Source organism: Chenopodium album, chromosome 22 (assembly GCF_948465745.1).
Source record: "Chenopodium album chromosome 22, dcCheAlbu1.1, whole genome shotgun sequence".
Classification (NCBI taxonomy): Eukaryota; Viridiplantae; Streptophyta; class Magnoliopsida; order Caryophyllales; family Amaranthaceae; genus Chenopodium; species Chenopodium album.
The window spans coordinates 3,754,430-3,771,923 of record NC_137855.1 but is presented as its reverse complement, the minus strand read 5'-3'; the positions used below and the strand labels follow the sequence as shown (position 1 = coordinate 3,771,923).

Genomic DNA, 17,494 nt, shown 5'->3' with positions numbered 1-17,494 from the left:
GTTGTTTTTGCAGGTACAGAGTCAGCAGGACCAGTCTTCGAGTTGTAACTCTCCCAAGGGACAAAAACACCCAAAACAGCTAACTTGTTACATATAATTTGACAAAAAAATTCAAGGCAACCATGATTTATTAATGTAATTTGTAATACTTTACAAATGAAATAACAAACTTAAATACACTTGCAAATCAAAATCAATCAAAAGAAATAAAAGAAAATTAATTCCTATAACTAACAATCTTACTCCAATCCAAAAGAATCAAGATAATCCCTCTATCAAGTTCTATCAATTAATAACCCTACAATTCTTTCTAATTTCACCCTCAAGGCCACTTAGAACTTCAATTGAACCCATATGAATCATAGCTTTACCAAACTTATTAGCCCAAACATTGCCTTGCCAACCGAAGTTCTTCACCACACTCACAATCCTAGGGTTAGTCATAAGAGTTTGATCAGAGGTGAATAATCCCCTTTTGTTTTGTAGATTTTGATAATACTTGTTGTCCAATCTATTAGGTGTGATAAAGTCTTGAAAGACGGTATGATCAACATTGTTAGGAGGATTTTTAGGACACTTGGATTTCAACATACTAGCAAATCTAGGATCCATTGAAGGGTCTTGTGGGTTTGTAGCATTGAAGGTGTAAAGTCTTTTAGTAAAAGAAGAACAATGTGAGACTCCAATAGAGTGTGCCCCGGAAAGTGTGACCATTTCCTCTACGGAAAGCCCTTTTCGTTCAAAGCTTTTTTCAATTTGTTGTAAGTTGAAAAAAGGTGCAGGTAGGTTTTGGTTCGGGTCATTTTTAAGTGAGACTCTCCCATCACGTCGACCTGATTGTACATCATAGTTAATCCCTCCTAGCTTGAAGGCGGTGTCACGTGCTGCAAAGGCTATGATATCTGCACAAGAGACCGTTTGTGGGCATCTAGCTTCAAGTTGGTTCTTTGCCTCATCAATTACATCATACCCCTGCATACTTGGGTTGTTTGCTACATTGTCTTTTTCGGCTGGGTTCCCCGGTGTTGAATCAAGTAAGATCGAAGCATCACAGCCCTGAAAAGTATCATATGAGGAAATAGTTTAGGGTGTTTACATGGTCCAGATAAGCAAGCTAGACATACATAGTACATTGGACTTTTAGCTTTTAGGGTCAAAACTTAATAAACACAAAACTTAATAATCATGTTCAGGCAATCCAAAAATATGATATACTTTCATGTAGATAATTATACGTACCCTAACAAAACAATCATGGAAATGCATCCTGATAAGCCCAGCTCCTAAGTTAGGATTTCTTGCAATCGCATTGTTAACTACATTCCTCACAATTGCCTCTGCTGAGGGACAAGTCCGTTGATAAAATCCCACCTTTAGGGACAACGACGAGGCAGAAGTAGTATACATACATGCCATGGAAACAAAGAAGAGCATGCAAAGAACCAAACTCGTTGACATATTCACTCACAGAAACAAAAAAGATTCACTCAGGCTTACTATGATGTAGTTTCTTGTTAAGGAGCTTTCGTATACTTGATTTTCGTGTTTAAGATGTAGGAAGTAAGGATGAAGAGAAATGGAGGAAGAGATGCAGTTTATATAGCTAGGTCGGTAAGCGTATGTATGGAGTGGTTGGATGAATGTATGATAACTATTAAGAGGAGGATGAAATTAAAACGTGCAGCCACCAAGCTAAGTAGCTTTATGCAGTCTTAGTTTGAAGCTTTGAATAGTTCCATGCAATTTTACTACTGTCTTAGCCATCAGCCACCAGCTTCGTGGTTTCTTCAGCTTCACAAATTGGAGTACTAAAGGTGATATTAATAATTCTTAATTAGTGTTAGACGCTTTATTGACATAGTGATTGTATATTGACTACTTACCATGATTCTACGGCAATTTTGAACATGTGATGAAGTTAATTTGGTCATATGACTCATGTCTTAGCTAGAATAACCTTTTTTGTAAAAAATAAATAAATAAATAAATAAATAATTTTAAAAAAAAAACACTATTGACTTCATGAGGATGATACAAAAAAGATAATTGCATGATATTTGGGGAAAACATTTTTAAAAGCTTGAGAATGGAATAAAATAACTTTAAATCTTGTCTACAATGCTCTCTTGTGAATTGATGATTTAGTTTTCACTTTTGATTACAAAAAAGGTTATGTATTCAATACATAACACCCTTTCATAATTTGTGATTTGTAAGTATTACAGTTGTTTGTTAAATTCGTCCCTATAAATACTTTCAATTTATCAAATTCTTATTATCTTTATGGAACGATAGTTAAAAATATTAATGGTCAAAGCAAGTCACACACTAACAAACCTAAAAATCCAAAATTTGTACTTGTAAAAATAATACAGTATTGTATGTACTCATACTGCATACTTCATGTCAAATTACTCATACATTGAATTGCATACAAACACCTCAAAACAGGGTTGATTGACTCAACTCGAAAACATATCAAGTGTTTAGGTCTTTAGGATGGTGGATCATTACTCACCGGGTTGAACCGATAGTAGCTGTGTTCCCCCCCTACCTCTTCCCAAGCTATTATCCCTCATAAATATGGTTCCATATCACTATTATTTGGTTTAGTTTCCTTGTCACCATAACCTGATCAGTGGATAGATCAGATGTAGCAATTTCCTAACTCTTACAAAGCCTATAATTGATGGAGGAATGGTAGCAATCTCATACTCAGCCAAAACACTCTAGCACATCATCACAGTATATTCCTGGTCAAACAAAGATGTGAAATTTCCAGCCTCCGCAATCTCAACGATTATACTGGTTCGTTTATCAAGAAAGGCCTCCTATAAGAATATTAGAGGGTTCATAAAATAAGATACGGAGTAATAGTAACACTCATCTTACATTCTTACCCAAAACTTTACAATAGTGTGAATAATGAAGCGCACACATTAACAATGCAATACAAAGGGAAGCCTCGCAAATTAAGTTTCCTTGTAAATACTCTGCATTGCGAAAATAAATTGACAAGGAGAGAGCCACATTCTACTGTACCTATATATCCTTCAACGAGAGCAATGACAATTGTTCTTCAACTGAGGAGTCAATGTGACAAGAAATCCGACATGATGAAGGGATGAGAATAAGACCAAGACCACGTTGTTCCATAGGTGATGGAGATGATCGTCTAACACTTCGAAACTCTACCGCATCTTGCAGAATTATGTTGCCTTGCTTATCCATGCAGTGAAAGTTACCCATGAAAAAACGTCCATCATTCACACCCACTAGCATCCGATGAAACAGCAACTTTCGCACTGTGTCAATGGCACTTAGTTTGCTAGAACTTGAATGACATTCATCTGACAAACCCTCCTGAGACAGGGATGTTCCTGATTCTCGTTCAAATTCCATATCCAATCACCAAGCTCTTGTCCCGAAGCAAGATCAGCCACTTTAGTGAATTGGCAAACTGCAGGTATGTCCCCAACTTAACTTCCCTCCACTGCCCTAAAAGGATTTCATCAGAAAATATCAGAAACTATAGTGTCTTTCAAGATGCAAGTGATTTAAAAGGAAGAATGCTGCAAAAGTGTAAAATACCACTCTATTTTTTGCAATTCAATATGTGAATTTATGAAGTAAATTAATATAATAAGTTCAAAAAACAAACCATTGTATAAACACGTTATATATAATTAAAGAATTTCAAAAGCTTCATATGATCATATCATTTCAGATATCACTAATCACAATATCTTCCCCGGAGCAGGTATACTCTGTAGCAAGCATAATCACTCATATCCGCTTTAACATATTATAAAAAAAAATTATGTGATGTGATGCATCATTAACACCCCAGTCCTTATCACTAAACTCCAATTAGAATTGAAAGCAGAGACTAGACACCAATACACCACTAGTGAGTGTAGTGACAAATTCTGAGACAGCAAGATTAATCCTATGCCTCATTTACGTGGTGAGATGCTTCATTTACCTTCTTAGTCCTTCACTGCTAATGACTAATTATACGAAGCGATTAAAAATTTCTTCAATCCTACTAAGGCACCATAACAATTGAAAACTGAGACAGGACACCACTACTAACTAATCATGAGACATCAAGTTTCTACAATCCTAACTGCTTTTACATGGTGTGATGCCTCATTTACTTCTTGATCCTAGTCAAAAAGAGGTCCAATTAGTATTTATAATGAAAAAAGTTAACTGCTAGTGATTAAACATTCAAAGTGACAAAATTTTCTTTAATACCGCTAAGAGTAAGACACCATTAGTTTTTGACTATTCGCTATCATTAGAGTTATTGTATTTCTAGTTTTAGTTTACACACATGCTAACAGACTGACAGTTAACCCCTTTAAACCCTTAATAATATTGTTAGTTCTTGGGGTCAAGGTGTTCTTACAGCATTATGTAATGGCTGCATTACATCTTATGCTATGAATATACGATCAACCCAGAACCAATTATAATGCCCTGCAGCACAAACCTCTCTTCAGAATAAACGCACCAGTTTTCACCAAGCATTGCTGTTACAAGTACTAGTTTAGTACAAAGGAATCAAACAAACCACGATACACCATGCCTCTTAACTGGACAAACAAGAATAAGAAAGAATATATGAATCCCCTTGAAGCTCGAACACGAGTATCGATCAAATCCAGCTAATTGTCAATTGCAGTGAGAATTAAACCTACATACAGCCTCCTAAGGTAATGCAGTTGACAACATATTACTAAAATAAACGGAAATTTTCTTGTTCTCATGAACAATCATCAAATTTTCAAAAGAAATGTCATTTTCTCTTCATGTTCTTTCTTGAAATTTAATATCTAGATATCCCATCAACAATTAGCTTTAGGGCATAACAAAAATTATAAGAAACAATCAATTTATCAATCAAACATATTTAACCCCTTTATAAAAAATAATCAGAAAATAATATGTTCCAATTAGCGAAAATCAATGTGGTAAAAATAAGTAACAATCAGAATAAATAATGAAGAGTTCTTCTAATTGAATTTATCTCGCTTAAGTATTTAATTAGCAAAATTGTAAAGCATCATTATAATGTTTCAGTAATAAAATTATAAGCAATAGTTCAATAATCAATCCACCTTAGAAGAACCCTAAATTGAATTAAATTGACGATTAATCTTAGATTGTGAAATTGGTATTCGAAAATTACAAAAAATAATAAAACATCTTACCTCAAAAGCTGCTTCAATGGAGGAGGTAGATTCAACAACACAATCAACAGAAAACGTTCTTCTGTAGTTTCTCTGATTATTGCTCAAAACGAAGATTTTTTTTTTTTTTCAAAACAAAGAATTTTGTATGTGTAGACAAACTTAGTTTAAAAGCGGCCCAAATTGAGTAAAAGTGGTGTCCGCCCAATTTAACTAACTTGTCCAATATTTGAGCTCGCTTGTGTTTTATTTTCACAGTACTTTCCGCTAGGACCGCTACTCTTTCCGTTTTCTAATAAGTGTTGCATTTGAGAAATATTTGATTCCATGATGAATTATTTTGTATAAGAATGTTTTTATTATCAATAAGATTTCAAGGTTGGTCGTAAGTGTGATCATGTAGTTTATAATATCTATGAAAATTAATTTGAGGTGGTTATGAGATAAATGAATTGATTTAAATTATTGTACTAACAATTCTCTTAGTAAATCTCATAAGCTACGCCGTTTGAGTTTGCATAAGTTAGCTAGACCTCTCTCCCTATCTCATAGGGTAGACCCATATTAATCATCCTTACCCGAGTTTGCGAGTAAAACCCCTTGAACATAGTATAGAAGAGTTACAAATTCCCTACCCTAAAAGGCCCTTAAGTGTGAGATACAAATTTTTTTAACCATGCCAAACCTAGCTCGGTACAAATTACAATATATGACGATAACAAAATACAGTAGTTGCATTCCCATATAATTAAATTGAAAATAGATGACAATTCTTCAAGGAACAATCTATAGGAAAACGAATGATGATTATATATATAAGAAGATACACAAGCATATAACTTTAACAATAGAGTGAAAACAAATTACACGGCGATAGTAGAAATTATAATTCCACCACAATCTTTTGTTAATATTAATTATTTCAATAAAATAGTAATAGCATAATTATTTGGTTTTAATGTTGATAGTACCATCTTCAATGTATACAACCTTGGAATTATCCTTAAGTCCCCTATCTTGAACAAAGTCTTCACAAAACATTGAGACCTATTATTTTGTCCTACTCCTTTTACCAAACGCATTTTATAATCACTACCTGTTGAATTATATCACTACATGTAAGTGTCCCACATTGATTTAAGAAGAGAGAGTTAAACACTTTATAAGGCTAAGGGGCTACTCTTCCTATTGCCATATGGTTTTGGGATGGAACCTCCTTTGATCTTGTGAAGTGGACTCTCTCTCTTAGTTTGCGGGTGTGGCCCAGGCCCGCGTTTAACACAACCAGTTTCTATGTCATGCACATCCACTCGAATCCATTTCTTGCTGTTTACTTTGACTTAACTTATCATGCAAAATTGCAAATGATACACATAATCGTAGTGTGGAAATGCAAACCTTTTACTCTCACCACCTTTGTACGTTGCATTAATCATTGTAGGCATGATGAATATAATTTTTAAAGGTTTATTATTTTACTCTATTTTGTGTATTATTATGCTCTAATTCATAAGAATTAAAACTCTATTTATAAGAGAAAACGCATGCATATTAATCTACTTATTAAAAGTTTCCCATGCTTAATCAAATTATTTTAATTAGTTGAAGTTTTGATTACAATCTTTGGTATAGTAAATTGTTGAATACATCTATTTATGTATTTACATGAGAAGATCTTTAGGTATATGAAGATGCATGAATCTGGTTATATGATGATCATGTGTTCTAATTTTCCATTATTAACTTGTAATTACTAATAAAGAATGTACATAGAATATTCTCTTCGTAAATTTAGAATATATTTTGTAAGAGAATATTATTGTACCTATCATATACTTCGTATACAAGTATATGGTAATAGCCTAATATACTATTTAGGATTTTCATCGTTACCTTATTAATATTGATCAATATATATTACCGTTATTTTAGTTACATTTACATACATTATTATTCGATTTTTTTGGGGGAGTTCTATTAGTTCTATGTCAAACTTGTAACGAGCTTGCACATGTTAGCCCGACCCGGTTCGTGAACACAAAGGCCAAAACATAAAATTTTTGGAATATCCTTGTTATTATAGCAATTGTAGTTTGAACATTACACAAAAACATGTGGACTATTGTTTAATTAACGAATCATAATTTTCAAATCTATATGACTATGCCTTATCTTTTATCGTAACATTTATAATTATTGATCATTGATCATAAAGGTTGTTTAGCAATCCACCCATCTTGGTTGATAAAAGTTTGTGTATCGTATTGCTTAATTGAAGAATAATCCAACTTCTTTTCCCATGAAACACGTTTTGAAATATCAGCGCCTGAACCCGTACAATTAACTTCAGCAAATATCACATCATTTCTGCATTTAATACAATACTATATCAATTTTCAAGTCATAATCTCGACTTTAGCACTCCTTAAATGTTTAAACTCAAAAAGACAAAGTAATAACATACTTAGTATATAGAATCAATCATGTATGACAGATTAACAGCCTAATTTAACCTAGGTTTGGGTTGCTTTACTCAAATCCCTCGGGATTAACAACTTCACTGAATTTTGAGTCAATAAAAATAACCCTTGCGGAAGCATTATATGCTCGTCCTAAGTCGGCATGCCCTGTTCCTGAAACATCACAATTTCTAAATACGTAACCACTAGTATCATCGGTTGACCGTCGACTTTGTGCAGTAATCCATCCTGCTCCTGTGACATTTATGGCACATTGCTGCAACATTGGTAAAGTGTTACTCTCGAGCATATACAAATGGACAAATGGTAAGGCTCGAACTTATGACATTAAAGTCGTCATATTAAGGTGGTTAATAGTTTCCTCACTATCTTGCCATACATATTTGGTTAAGTAAACATACTTCGGAGTATTTTTTTTTAATGCAAAAATTTGGCTGGCAAATTTGCATAGGCATTACTTGACTGTTAATATCGCTAATTGTGTAATATTAATAATTGTACAACGCAATTCGTTTTCAAAAACATAATTATACGGAAATATACAAGTGAAACTAGCTACTTAGTTAATCTAAATAAAATTACATTATAGCATTTGATTTTAATACGGAGTACATAAGTTGAAGAATAAGCAAGTTAGAATTTGTATATAATTTGTGCAAAGCCAAATTAATTGTCATATAAAAAAAAAATACACACACACACACAAAGAAAGAGTACTACATATACGTAGTATTTATGATTCACCTCGTATACAGATTGACCGTTTCCAAATATAAAATCAGCAGCCCCTTCAATATAACATGACTTGAAATAGTGACGGCCCTTTCCATCCCACAATGTATCTTGATAGCCCACGAAACCACATGAATAAAACGCATGCTTGTCGCCAAAAGATCCGAGGGAAACAGCGGGAACTCGCTCCGTATCTTCTGGTGCTCCAATACTAAAAGAATTCTGTTTGAAACAAAAGGTACACTTAAGAATTATTAGTTAATCAATTGATGTATAAAACTCCAATTAGAACAACAAGAATACGAGATTGAGTAATTGCATGCATAAGATATTTAAAACAACAAATCTAATCTAATATACTACGTATATATATGGAGTTTTTTTCCCGAGTTTTTAGAGAGCCACGTAGTATCTAATTTTCTCGGCGCGCCATGTAGGATTATAAATCTTAGTAGTAGCCAATTAAATAAGAGATTATTAATTTCTTTTAGAATTAAGTAATTCAAATGCCACGTAAGCAAAATTGGCGAATGAGATTTTTAAAAAAATCAAATAAACCGTGCATTGCAAGGGCTTCACCTAGTAAAATAAAAAAGGTGAACCCACAAAATTTGATCATATTCAATAAGAATTGCAAAATTACAAATAAATAGAATTCGAAATTATATAGTGTAATCATGGAAATGAATCAATTAAAATTATCTCCCTTTCATTTCATTCAAAATAAATTACGACATCAATTACCCTAACCTTTTCACACTTTTTTTTTCGGTCAAAAAAAAAGTGCGAAGAGGTTAGGGTAATTGATATCGTAATTTATTTATTTTTTGACAATAATTGATATCGTAATTAGGTTTTAGAGAAGTAAAGAAAAAGGTGGACCTATACTTGTGAAAACTAATATCCTAGCTACTAATTAACTCTCCATTTTTCAACACTTGAAGTGGTATAGCTGTATAAGCATTAAAAATAAGTCAATGATTAATAGACCTTGACATAATTTGAGGAATTTAACTATTGATATTTAATTCATTGACTTTGGATTAAAAAAAAAAAAATGTAAAGGCAAGTAATGCATGTTTAACATGTTTAGGCCCCGTTCAGCTCACCTTATTTTTGATGAACTTAAATAATTTATACTGAATTGAAATTATATTTGCTAAACTGCAACTATTTTTACTGATGTTATATTTACATTTCTTCTTTAAGTTTACAGATTTTTACTGAACTGAAATTATTTTTACTAAAGTGAACTTATTTTTACTGAATTGACATTATTTGAATATTATTATTTAAAAGTGAATTGAACAGGGCCTTAGTGTCCCTTTGATTTACTTTTTTCATCTAATCTTTTATCTTTAACATGTTTTTTTAATTTCCTCAATATACATATACGTAATAAAATTTAATAAATGCTAAATTAATACATTTTTAAATTAAAATTACCCCCACACAATGTGTGCATATGGGGGGCTAGTGAAGAGAACGGGACCTTGATGAGACTCATCTATCACGATTTATGATCCAATTTTTGTAATACTTGGAACTTTGGAAGTAGGAAGGCTAAAATAAGGGACCCCCATGAACCTCCAATCAAGTAATCCGAGTTGATAAAATTTGAACCCTAAGTACCTCTAGGATTTAAACCAAATCTCTTATCAAGTAAGTCAAATCATGATTGTTGAGAGACTTCCATACTCATGAAATATTAATCAGTTTTTGTAACAAGAATAATACTACTCTGAAAGTCCGAAAAAATTATACATCATAGTAATTATTATAAATAATTTAAAATGAAATAAAAATATAGTTACCTTAAAAGTGACACTCCTAGCTACAAAGTTGTCAATAAACAAAGCAAAAGTAATGCTATCTAATGTTGAAGAATGATTGTCAAATGTTATAATTGTTGTAATACGATTGCTTCCTTCAAGAATTATGCATCCTCCTTTATCTGGTAGAATCGCAATATGCTCCCTACATGATTACAAATAACATTACTTAGTGATCTGTACACATGATAAGTGCAGAGTTGTATACGTAAAAAGGGGGGGGGGAAAGAAAATAGAGAGACATATTTCAAGACTTACTTGTAAATTCCGGGATTAATTAATATTTTAATCCATTGATTATTGCCAGACGGAATGGAGTTAAGGGCATCTGTAATGGTGGTGAAATTTGCGCACCTGATTGTGAAACGGTGATAGTATAAGCTACCGTAGATGCATTTTGACAGTCTGTAGCTCCAGACAACAAGAAACAAACATTTTGAAAACTAAAATACAACACAACTAAAAGGAATACAAGTTTCATACTTGAAGGAAGAGGGATGAATTAGGGTATGTTCATATTTACTGAACTGAGCTGAACTGAACTGAACTGATTGGAGCTGAACTGAACTGATTGGAACTGAACTGAACTGAATTGAGTTGAAATGAATATTTTATGTGAGAGGGAAATTAAGAGCTGAACTAAACTGAACTGAACTGAACTGATTGGAGCTGAACTGAACTGATTGGAACTGAACTGAACTGAACTGAACTGAAATTAAGTAAATGTGAACAGGCCCTTAGTTAATCTAGTAAGAAATGCAAGAGAAAAGTATTAACAAATTTTTACAGTGCATTATGTGAAGTATATAAAGAATGAAGATAGCTAGAATTGGAAATATATCAAAGGTCAACTCTATATTTTGTACTGTATTTCATAAATCATGATACTTCGTACTATTTATCCAACCAGCTCATGTATTACAAAATTTAATACTCTTCTATTTATGTCTAAAGGAATATTCTTTCCATTTTTTTTTTTTTTTTGGAAAAAAGTGAATCACTTTTTTAAATTGGTCGTTTTAGTTGAATACATTACAAGTACTTTCTTTTTTTTTTTTTTTTTTTTTTTTTTTTTTGACAGCGGAGAAAAAGGAGACTAGCTCCTAACAGACTCAGGACTACCAAAGGCGTACAGATAAGGATTAGGAGATCGTTTAACTCTCTTAACAGAACTAATACAAGGATATAAACGAGGGATGGGGGTACAATCTTCAAAACATGTTAAACAATGCAAGTGTGAGGGTTCCAGAGATTCATCACAGATCATAGTCTTCGGATGCCCAAGGCTTACTCCTTTGCGCTTCTTTGACCTGCAATGCCAGTACCTGAAAAAGAATTTACCTTTCCTATTCTTCATTCTTGACTTATGAGGCCTTCCATACTTCCTTTTTGTGGCGGAGAAAACAAAAGTAGAGTGTGTGAGTGTGGGGATGACTTGTACTACATCGGATTCAAGAGCCATGGGGTCATCTTCATTTGAGCCTACGGATTCCACTTCCACAAGGTTAGTGGGGGTAAAACCTTCCGCTGGCTCATCACTCCCATCCTTTGTACTCAAGTCCGTGTTCCGGTTAGGGCTGGACTTACCAGGCCTAAAATCATAGTTGACCACTCTTAGGCCAGGGGGAGACATGACCTTTTCCTTTTGTTGTTTTTGGTCGTTGCTCCTCTCACCCGGGCGCATCAATTTAGATGGCATCCACAAAGCATAAGGACCTTGTGAGTCACTAAGCTTGTGATTTTCAAGATGCCTCTCATGAGTAGTCTTGTCCTTCATTTGTACAGTCATCCATGAATCAACAGATTTGTTCAAGAAATTCAAAGTCTTCCCTTGTTTGAGTTGCGAGTAAGACAAGGTGGATGGTTTAAGGGATTGGTTTCTTTTCATTCTGTTGGAGAAGTAGTGAAAGTTCTCACAATCCTTTTCAGTTGAGTGTCGATCCTTTTCATTTGAGTGTCTTGCTTCTTGATTCGTTGTAGAGTGGGAAGATGATTCTTCCTTATCTTCCAAAGGGGCATAAGAGTTGTGGATTGGAATAGTGCTTTCTACTTCCATTTTACTAGCCTGATTTGAGATGGGTAGGCAGCTAGTAACACCGCTTTGATCCTCACTATGAGATGATGGTTCGCACATAGGACTAACATGGGGTTCAATGGCCTTCCCCTTTTTAGAGTGAGTACATTGAGTGAGGACAGACTTCTCGGCACTCCTCTTACCATTGAGTTTTCTAGCTTGACCACATAGTCCCTTCAACCTCTCCAACTCGCGGAGAATATCCTTATTATTTGGCTCTATCTTTCTTTGTTGAACATCTCTTCACATGTTTAAATAATGTTTTCGTTGGTATATTTTTATTTCTCCATTTTTTTTAATCGCATCACCGGGATTTTACAATTGCCAATGTACATGTCATACATATACGTTAATTATAAAGTGTAATATGGAATAATTAAAAAACACGGAGGGAGTATAAAATTTCAAGTACTATATAAAAAAAGAAAAAATAAAGCAAGGAGTGATGCATTTAAAAGTATATGTGGAGGTTGGAAGTATAAAACACTACTTCGTAGGAAAAAAATTCTAGCATAGGCCAAAGGGCAGCACCGGTAAAAGAGGCAACAAAATAGACCATAATTTTAATTAGACAATCATTATTTTTCAATTGCTTAATTTATAAATTGAAAAGTGGAATGATACTTACTTAACAAATCATAATTTTAATCTATGCCTATCCTTTATCATAAAAGTGATTATAAAGGTTGTTTAGAAATCCATCCATCTTGGTTGATAAAGGCACGTGTGTCATATTGCTTAATTGTAGAATGGTCCAACTTCTTTATCCATGGAACACGTTTTGAAGTATTAGAACCAGGACCCGTGCAATTAAATTCTGCAAATGTCACATCAGATTTGCATTTACCACAACATAATATTAGTTTTTGGTTATGATTAAGTCAATGAGTACTCTGTAGTTAGTTCAACTCCAAAAACTAAAATAATAATAACATAGAGCCGATTTAGTATGACTCGATTTAATTTACCCCATATTAGGTTGCTGTACTCGAATTGAAGCATATGTACAAGTGCTTTTAATCAAGACATCTATTGAAAAAAGGTGATTAAAAAAACTTACTCATGCCCATTTTGATGCCAAATGAACCATCCCTCAGGATTAACAGCTTTACTGAATTATGAGTTAATGAAAATAACTCTTGCAAAAGCATCATATGCTCGTCCTAAGTCTGCATGCCATGTTCCAGAAACATGACATTTTCTAAATACAAAACCACCGTTATCATTGGCTGACGGTCGACTTTGTGCAGTAATGTATCCTCCTCACGTGACATTTATGCTACAATGCTGCAACATTCGTAAAGGGTTACTTCGAAGCATATGCAGATAATGATGCTCAATTTTGCGACCTTATAGTCATAAGGTGATCGCCACACTAACCTTATCATAATTGTTTGGTTAAGTACACACACACACAATACAATTGCTTAATACAATTTATCCCAATATGTATTTTTTAAATGCAACATTCTAATCGACACATTTGCCAACCATAACTTTTCCTACAAAATTTGTAATTGTGTATTAATAATAATTCTAAAAATTATTATTATGAAAATTACATCGTGAGTAATAAAACAACATAATGCATAATAGCATGTAATAAGTTTTCTATACAGATGAAAATTCATGTCAAAAATAGAATAAGAATACTTTGTATATTTATGATTTACCTTGTACACAGATTGCCCGTTTCCAAAAATAAAATCAACGGCACCTTCAATGTAACATGATTTGAAATAATGACGACCTTGATAATCCCAGAGTGTATCTTGATATCCCACGAAACCACAAGAATAAAATGCATGCTTGTCGCCATAAGATCTGAGGGCAACTGCTTGAGATCGCTTTGTATCATCTAGTGCTTCAATACCATAAGAGTTCTATAAGAACAAAAGGTACATTAGAGAATTATTATTTAATCTATCAATGCATAACTCTACAATTAAAACAATGAAATTAAATAAGCATATAACAAAAATATAGTGAATAAATAAAAAAGCAATTTTATTAGCAAGAAGTAACAAAACAAACAATAGAATCTGTAACAATATACTATACGTAGTATTTCTTTTTATATATAGTGTACGTGTATAGTAATTAATTAATATAATGGTGTCCACATAAATATCTACTATGTAAATATATACGAGTAAATATTTATTAAATGGTTGATGTAGAAAATTTATGCACACAAAACCCTTCTCATTCCGTAGAAAGTTTATGCACATAAAACCTTTCTCATCCTTCTCATTTGATGACCCTAATATAAAACACACATTGGGAGCATATAGATCAAATGTCTCAACCCTAGAATGAACTCATGATGTTAGATTTGAGAATGTCATTTTACCCTTAATACAAATTAATAGGCCATAAAAATCATGGAGTAAATAAATCAAGTATTCGTCCACAAAATACAAGATATATATAGGAGACTTGATTGTTGAGGACTCACCAAGCCTGTAAGAACTAAATATACGGAATGAATAAATAATATAAGACCTCAAAAAAATGGGAAATGTGACCATTGAGAGACTGAATTACCATACCCATAAAACATTATTAACACTAGGAAATAATACTCCGAAACAATTATACATCATAGTAAGTGTAAAAAAAATTAAAAAGAGGACTAGAGGAGTTACCTTAAAGGTGATATTCCTAGCTACAAAATTGTCAATGTCCACAGCAAAAGTAGTGCTATTTAATGTTGAAAAATGATTGTCAAAGGTTATAATTGTTGTAATACGATCACTTCCTTCAAGAATTATGCAACCTCCTTTATCTTGCTGTATTGCAATCTGCTCCCTATACGCTTAGAAATAACATCATTATTTTTTTAAAGGAAAAATAACATCATTATTAATCTATCTATATATACCCATGTTAAATATTCAAAAAATGAAAAAAAAAATAAAAAATTGAGGCATACATGCATATTTAAAGACGTACTTATAAGTTCCGGGGTTAACCAATATTTTAATCCATTGATTATTGCCAGACGGAATGAAATTAAGGGCATCTGTAATGGTGGTGAAATTCGCACCACCTGATTGTGAAACGGTGATAGTATAAGCTATTATAGATGCATTTTGGCAATCTGTAGCTCCACACAACAAGAAACAAACATTTTGAAAACTGAAACATAATGCGATTAATAGCAATACAAGTTTCATAGTTGAAGGAAGAGGGGTGAACTAATTTCAATTAGACAAGCAATAAGCAAACGGTGTTAACTAACGTTTACAATAATATTATGCTCGTACAAAGTATTTAAAGGATGGTAAAGGTTATGCCAAATAATTAGAATTGGAAACATATCACTAACCAAACTCTATAATTATTCATAAAGTTGAATTTTTAGTAAATAAATCGTGACATACCCTTTTTATCCAACCAAAATTGGCCTCTATTATATTATCTTTATACTCTTCTATTTATGTCTTACGAAATACTCCATTTCTATATATATGTTGCATACTTGCATTGTTACTGATTTTGTTATGTTTGATATAGTCAAATTGGTGATGTTGATGAACCCTCAGTATCAAATTTTTTTTTTTTTTTTTTTTTTTTTTTTTCAAAAACACAGTATCAAATGGTTAAGTACGCAACAATTACATGAATTGTGTAACCACTTCTTCTTAATTACTCATCTTTCGAGTACCAAAACTCTCATTTAAATATCTATTACATGAAAATGATAAGCAAATAATAATGAAATAACTACTACTGTAGTAGTTTTTACTCGTAATAATTTTCTTTGGATTGTCAGAAAACAAATTAAAGCAACGAAAAAATAACTTAGTAGCTTCATGGTTACTTACAAAAAATGACCCTGTACTACGTTCAAATCTAATGAAGTACTTCAAAATGAAGTAAAAATAATTCACTTATGTCATGACTTATGACATTGCTAGTTTGCTACCTCAAATTAGTTCTTTCTACAAATCAAATTAATGAGATATAAAAAATTTCAAATCATTATAGGTTACTTGTATCTAGTAGAATAATTAGGATGAAACTTAGCTTTATGTTTATTAATTATTATACATACTACAGTACGTAACATATATGCATTGATGTCATACTTGATCTAGTAAATAAAGGTTGACAACTGATTGCCCATAATATTGTATTTATTGATTCCAAAATCAATTATATAAATTTAATAATCTTTAAAATTTGGAAATGTAATTGATTCCAAAATCAATTATATAAATTTAATAATCTTTAAAATTTGGAAATTGGAATATTATAATTTTATTTACAGGCCAGTTATGGTATGTTCTATTTATATTAATAAGAAATTAACTGTATTTATATGAGAAGTTTGAGATCCATGTATAATATGGAAGTATTTAATATTTAATTAAATTTTATACAGTGGTGATCAATTCATTTTATAAATTATTAGGGCTACAAATAAACATTTAATTAAAATCTTTTCTAATTTGGTACCCTACTAATTTAATAATACATGACAAAATCATGCGCAAATCAGGTTAATTAACGTTATATTTTTTTTTTCTTCCCATTTTTAGCTCTTCATATGTAGCCCTAAGGGCTATGTATTGCATTTTTCACTTTTTTATTACAATAATATCTATAGCTTGCATAGTAAAACATTAAATTCCATTATTTATAATTTTTATTTTTATTACATGAGAAAAAATGCTGAGGTTTATTGAAGAAGTATTTAATAATTACGACTTTACGAGTATATATATATGCTTATGTAGCCATCATATGTTCATATCTTCTAATTTGCCATTTTAATACAAAATTAATTATACAATTATTTTTAAGGGAATTTTGATTTTTACCACCTTCAAATAACGACTTTATTGAATTTACCACCTCCGTAGTCTACACCCAATTCCGACCCCTCCCTTGCCCCCACACGAAATTCCGACCAACCACGGTGAGTTAATTTCGTTGTTGGCTGGGTTGATATGGAAATCGGGGAAGATGAAGAAGAAACATCAAAAAGGTGGGCCCTACTAACGGATTCATGGACGGAATCCGTTAGTTGGTGGTAAAATCAAAGTTTTGGAATTTTTGTTGGTAGTAAAGTAAATCTTTTTTTTTTTTTTTTTTGAGGTGGTAAATTCAATTAAGTGGTTATTTGAAGGTGGTAAAAGTCAAAATTTCCTATTTTTAATTTGAGCTTTA

General features: G+C 32.3%; 2 protein-coding genes across 2 annotated transcripts; both read right to left on the bottom strand.

Annotated features, from left to right (window-relative positions):
• Positions 1–285: 285 nt before the first annotated feature.
• LOC145606107 (peroxidase 5-like) lies at positions 286–1,416 on the bottom strand. Its single transcript, XM_081662162.1, has 2 exons — positions 1,240–1,416; positions 286–1,056 (listed from the first exon to the last, which is right to left on the bottom strand). Exons 1-2 carry the CDS (start codon positions 1,414–1,416, stop codon positions 286–288), a joined length of 948 nt encoding a protein of 315 aa, XP_081518288.1.
• Positions 1,417–3,042: 1,626 nt separating this feature from the next.
• Positions 3,043–3,402, bottom strand: LOC145606243 (uncharacterized). Its single transcript, XM_081662277.1, has one exon. It carries the CDS (start codon positions 3,400–3,402, stop codon positions 3,043–3,045), a length of 360 nt encoding a protein of 119 aa, XP_081518403.1.
• Positions 3,403–17,494: the final 14,092 nt, after the last annotated feature.

Bases quoted from the DNA above. Each gene is read 5' to 3' on its own strand.
- LOC145606243 (XM_081662277.1), bottom strand. From the start codon at position 3,402: ATGGAATTTGAACGAGAATCAGGAACATCCCTGTCTCAGGAGGGTTTG.
- LOC145606107 (XM_081662162.1), bottom strand. From the start codon at position 1,416: ATGGCATGTATGTATACTACTTCTGCCTCGTCGTTGTCCCTAAAGGTG. The intron at 1,057-1,239 runs GTACGTATAATT...GATACTTTTCAG, and splicing joins TCCATGATTGTTTTGTTAGG to GGCTGTGATGCTTCGATCTT.